At 50.9% G+C, this 6,000-nt stretch overlaps 1 protein-coding gene across 1 annotated transcript in view; it reads left to right on the forward strand.

Moving 5' to 3' along the window:
- The first annotated feature begins 4,412 nt into the window (after positions 1 to 4,412).
- LOC113969419 (ras-related protein Rab-39B) overlaps positions 4,413 to 6,000 on the forward strand; it is a 13,033-nt gene continuing 11,445 nt past the window's right edge. Inside the window, exon 1 of the mRNA XM_027687095.1 lies at positions 4,413 to 4,441. Coding sequence (XP_027542896.1) covers positions 4,413 to 4,441 — 29 coding nt within the window. The remainder of the gene's footprint in view (positions 4,442 to 6,000) is intronic.

Genomic DNA, 6,000 nt, shown 5'->3' on the forward strand with positions numbered 1-6,000 from the left:
GATATTTGCTTTTTAAAATGCTGTAAAATCATATTACGGCTGAACTTGCCTCTGAGCTGTGGCAATTCAGCCTCTTTTGTAGACCCAAACTACCTAAACCAGCTCTGCTGTAATAAGTTGTTTTAGGAGGAACAGAAGGAGTCCTGAGCATGAAAACATTTCTGTGTGTCAGTTTTCCTTTTTTTCCAGGACCGCAGTCAGGGTTTAGCAAATTACTTGGCATCTTGTATTTTACAAAATGGAAAACATTCAACACCACAGAGCCACAGTCCTACCTCCTACAGCACCTTAAAGATCCTCAACAGGTGTTGCAGCTTCTGATAAAAAGGCATGTGTTTACTGGTGTTGAACAGAACAACTGCAAGGATATTTTGCCTTTTCTCTACAGACTTGCCTATGCTGCTGCTAAACTCAAGATGCTACCAATAGGAACAGAAATCAGATTTCATGCCTCTAACAACCCATAATACCATCCTGCTAGTTGTTAGCAATCCAAAGTAGCTCCAGTCTGAGCTCTGGACTCAGAGGGGAAGCCAGGGAGCTGTTTTCTGGCAGTGTAAGTAGCTCAGACAACTCCTCTGTAGCAAGAAAAATCACAATAACCTCTTTTCCTTCCCTTCTCTCTCTCTCCCACTCACCATTACTAATTTATCCTGATTGTAATAGCTTCTATTTGCTCTAAGCAGATCCTGTTCCCTTCCTGGGAAGAACAGCTACAAAGACATAATATTCCCAGTGGAGGGTTTGTGCTTGGATTCAGGCAGACTCGGGCAGATATAATGATCTCTTGATGGGAGCCCCCCTTTTTTGATCAGCCAACCCACGACCATTTTAGTGTGATTGTAATCTGAAATAGGACACTGGGAGCTGCATCTGGAGCGAGCCATCCCATGGCAATGAGCTGACGTTTAATTTATTGTCACAGGGAGATGTTTGGCCAATGTTTTATGTCTCTTCAGAAAACCCAGCTGACCTGCTTGCATGTGCCGTTGGGGTTGGAGGCTGTGTCATGTGGATGGTGAGTGGCACCGGAGGGTGGCTCTGCCACTTGCAGGGATGCAACTTTATCCTCTGTGCACGTCCACCCATGCAGATCACACTATGAGAGTTTAATCTTCCCTGTCCTTTCTGGCTGCAGAACAAATGCTAACACTGCCCTGGAGCACTGCTGTTGACTCAAGAGGTTTCTCTGGTTATTTCTGAAGTTTCTCTGCATTTGTGTCTCTCTCACATTCTCCCATTGACATGGATCCTGGCTGGCTTTGCAGCCCTGTCTCTGTGGCATTGTTAAGCTCCTTGTGAGGAGGCAAAGCCTTCTGCTCAGGCAGTGGGGCAATTCCATCTGTCCGAGGTCGGGCAGCTGCTCTGTTCTGGGCCCTTTGTTCCTCTACAGCAGTGGTAGAGGATGGTTCCTCCCATCAAGCTGAGTGGGATAAAGAGCTCTCAGGATGTTCCTGCCTCTCTCAGTTGAGTACTGAAGGTGCCTGGGCACCTAGAGTAGGATAGCCATTTAGGTAATGGGTTCCTATATTGATGGGAGCCCATTAATGGGATAGCCAGCATCACTTAGCCATGACTCTTTATCAAGCCTGTGTCTGCTTTACTGCTTTTGTTTTGATCCCAGTGTCACACTGGGGAACCAGTGGTACCTCTGCAGGATGTCACCCCTGGAGCCCCAGCCAGCACGGCTGGAACTGCCTTGGTGTGCAGTGCTCAGTCCCTTGAGCACTAGAAGCATTTTGCTGACAGGCTGGTGTCTGGGGAGGGAGGTTAGGCAGGTTTCCCAGGGACAGAGGCTGCCACTCTGTCACAGAACTCCACCACTACAAAAGGCACTTAAGCCCAGCCAAAAGCCAAGGTGGGACAGAAGCGTCACCATGTGCCTCCTGGCATTCAGCCCTGCCTGCACTCCCCTCCTGCTACTGCTGTTGGAGGCTCTAAGGCTGTCACTTTGTCACAAAGTCCTAAATTACGCTCCCAGTGCTTGCTGTCAGCTGGGCTGTCAGTTCCAGAGCACCGTGTGGCGCCCTTGGCTTTACGCTTGTCTGCACCACCCTGACTGACTGTGGGCATCGTATAAATAATAAACACTAATTCTCTTAATGCCTTCCCTCTGTCCTGAGTTTTACAGCGGCACAGATCAGCTAGTAGGTCATGGGTGCAATCACATCCCTGTCAACAGTGTAATCTGTCTCTATGTCACATCTGGACAGGCCTAATTTAACAGGGATGTGTTTTGGAACTGGCTGATAAATTGTTTGCTCCGTGTAGTTACCCAGCCCCGCTCCCAGCACCCCTGTCATCCTGCTGTGTGGCCCGTGACTGTTTTCAGTAACTGGTCTCTGGCCTGTGTGGTTGTGTATGCATTCAGGGCTCTGCTTGGATGCAGTTTATCTCTGCAACAATGAGCAGCCCCATTGGGAGTGCGGCTGGGACGTCATACCTGGGAGGGTTGGGGGAGCCTGTGGGTGTGGGTGTTCCAGTTCCCCAGAGTGTTGGGATTGCTGCACTGTTCCAGGCTGGGGCACAGGCACAGTTCCTGTGCAGCAGCCCCGCAGCGAGGGATTGTGTCTCATTGATTGTTTTTTGTATCCTTGGAAACTGAAAGGGCATTAAAATTGCATGGTGTGTGCAGTGCTGATGCACTCTGCTCCTCATAGTGCTGCCTAGGGCTTGGATGGCTTCAGCCTCCAGCTGCCAGTGTGCAAAGGCACTGGCTGGCTGGGGAGAAAAACTGAGCTACAACTGAATGGCAACCTGTTTAGAGGGAGTACTATCTATTTAGAGGGAATTGAATCAAGGCTAGGTTGGATGGAGCTTTGAGCAACCTGGTTTAGTGGAAGGTGTCCCTGCATGTGGCAGGGGGTTTGGAACTGCATGAGCTTTAAGGTCCCTTCCAAAGCATTCCATGATTCTATGAAGTACCTCTGTGAATTGCAGCGATGAGGTCCAGGGGGGCGTCTGGCTCTGAGACATCCCTAACCATGGCTCAGTACCTTCTCTGTTTTGTTTCTCACAGCAGAGAGCTCCTGCCCAAGAGGAGCTGCTTGCCTTGAGACCATCCCACCCCAGCCATCGGGACTGCTGAGGCTTGTGCCAGGCCCTTAATGTGGGGTTCCTGCCTTTGGAGCGTGCACAGCAATCACCACCCACCAGTCTGAGGAACTGGGCTTACAAAATCCCGAGTATTTGGTTAGGGCTTCATCATCTAATGCTAAAAGGGAGTTAACGTAATCCCTCTGGGGTAGAGACTACAGGCAGCACAGGTTAGAAAAGGAGTAATTCCCCAGCCCTCACCCCATTTTGTCTGAGCTTTTCTGCCTTAAAATAAATTTACTAAGTAAGAAATACCCACTCCAGTGGCTGATGTGTGGATGTTTGTCACCTTGTGTAGGAGCTGCATGCAGAGGTGTGCACAGTGCCCTTGGGCAGGGCTTTAACTCATGCCTGGCTGTAGGCAGCGCAGGGTGTAGGGCAGTGCTGCCTGCATGGGAACTCCCCTGGGGCTCCCAAGGCAGCACTGGCTGCTGAGTTGGACCCTGTTTGTGGAGTCCCACAGGTGCTGCCAGCAGATGCAAGAGCTCTGGGTTCAGCCATGCCCTCACCTATGCTCAGGTGGGTCTCAGGCAGCTCTCTCCAGCACTAGAAGCTCTGAGGACAAAGGGGTTTCTCTGAAATTGCCCCCAGACCCATGGCAAGGAGCACTGAAGGGTTGCCTTTAGTTTAGGGCTGCTGACAGCCCAGGAGGCTGCTCCGAGTGTTGCCATCAGCACTCACGCTCCCACAGCACCTCACCAGCACCCGCTGTCCTGTCCTCAGCCAACAAACCTGCTTTTGCATCAAATCTAGGTTACTGTCTCTCAGACATCAGATTTTTCATTTCCTAAAATGGTACCAGCACAAAGGCTCTCCCAGGATCTCATTTGCTCCTGCCTTCTCACTCCTGCTAATTAGTACCGTGGCTGCCGAGTCACGCAGCGGGTGCTCATCTCTGTGCATGTGCTCAGAGAAGATGAACATGATATCTGCATCACGGGATCCTGTGGGTCCATTGGCTGGGGAAGGCAGGTCCCTGGTGCTCCAGGAATTCCTCTAGCTACAACAGGACCTGCTGGGCATCAGCACACCCCTGGGTGGTCTCCTCAGCTCTGCACAGCCCTGCAAGTCAGGGCGCTCCGGCTGCTCCCCGTCGGAGCTCAGGCTGCTGCCGGGAAATGTCCACAGGCACCTGTGCCTTGAGATGCTCCCGGAGATGCTGCTGGTGGGTGATTCACAGGCTGCTCTTGAGTGCCTTGTGCTTGAGAACGGTCAGACCCGTGGAAGAAAGGGAATGGAGCAACTGTGTGTGAGAATACACGGGGAGGAGAGAAAGACAGTGAAGAGAAACCACAATTTGTTGTGGGCTTCAACTAATGGGCATCGAGTACTCAGAAATCACTCGGTAAAGTGCACCAGATCCCCACAAAGCCTCACTGGCAATGAGTCACTGGTTAATGTACCACTAACTCGGATTTATAGGTTTAATATTTTTCTGTTTCACTGTTTCTGTTGCTGTGCAGATTGCTTCATCCGTTTTCTTTCCTGTCCCAAGGTACATTAAAATAGGATAATTTGGGGTTATTATTTTTTAATAAATAGATTATATTTCAAAGGATATTGAAAAAGTTCCTTGCCATTTATTCCTCAAGACTAGAAATGGTCTGTCTAATGTCCTAGTCCAATTTGCAAGGTGGCTAACTATCTTGTACCTATATAAATATCCTTTTCTGAGAATCTAATGAATATAATATCCACTGTGGATGTGTTTATTTTAATAGTGGTCATGCAGGAGGAGCTCTTAATGAAACCATCTTTATTTAAAGAAAACACCAACGCGTTCATAAGTTTTAAAAATATATTCCTCCTGTTTTTATGTTTGTCTGAATACACACATTTTAGTCACTATTTTTAATGATATACATGTTCATTTTCCCTTCCAGAGATCAAAACTCTTCTCTGGCAAGTGCTGAACACGTAGGCACTCAAACTCAGCCGTGTCCCATGGAGCCAGGCGAGAGTGCCCATGTGCTGCCATGGTGTTGTGTGACACTGCCTGTGTGGGACAGCCTGGTCAAAACTAGAGCTTACAGTCCAAGGTATCTGTGGGAATACTGTGGGACATTCCCTGCCACTTGGGTTACTGAACACTGTGCTTCACTCTGTGGAGCCAAGATCCTGCTAGAGCAAAGCGAGGGGAAATGGGTTTAAGGTTTGTGGTATTTAAGTTGCTGGGTATTTAATGGCTGTAATTATTAATTTTTGAGACTGTACACACTTCATATATACCCCCTACACTACATATATATATATATATATATATATACACAAACGTATGTGTGTGCATATGGATATGCTGGGTTTCATGAGTAAGACGCCTTCCTTTTACCATTGTCCCTTCCCAGACCAGGCTCGCTCATTGCAGGTGGCCCTGGGGCGGTGCAGAGGCTCTCCAGAAATGCCAGGAGCACTCGGGCTCCCCCGGTAGATTTCAATGGCAACGAAGGAGCGAGGAGCCTGAAACTCTCCAGAAACGAGACTCGAGTTTAAAACACAGAAAGGTGTTGCGCACCCCTCCCCTCAAGGAAGCGCTGAGGAAGGTGAGCCTTGGCCTGCGCCCCTTCGCTTGGGGGTCCGTCAGCCCCCAGCTCCCCCGGCCCTGCGCTCAGCACAGCTCCCCTCGGGCCCGCGTCCCCCGCAGCCACCGGGGATCCCTTCACTCCCGGTCCCCCAGCCAGCTGCGATGCCTTCCCTCCCGGTCCCCCAGCCAGCGGGCATCCCTTCACTCCCGGTCCCCCCGGCCGCCCCCGCCGCCCCGCACGGTCCCGCCCCGCCCCGCCCCCGCGCGGCTCCCGCACCGCCGCGTTCCGAGGGTGGCGGCTCCTCCCGGCAGTGCGGTAACAGCGCGGCCGCCATTGCATCGCAGCGCGCCCCGCACCCGCATCCCTCACCCCGCATCCCGCA

This window comes from Neopelma chrysocephalum, unplaced genomic scaffold (assembly GCF_003984885.1).
Source record: "Neopelma chrysocephalum unplaced genomic scaffold, ASM398488v2 Primary Assembly neopelma1_73, whole genome shotgun sequence".
NCBI lineage: Eukaryota > Metazoa > Chordata > Aves > Passeriformes > Pipridae > Neopelma > Neopelma chrysocephalum.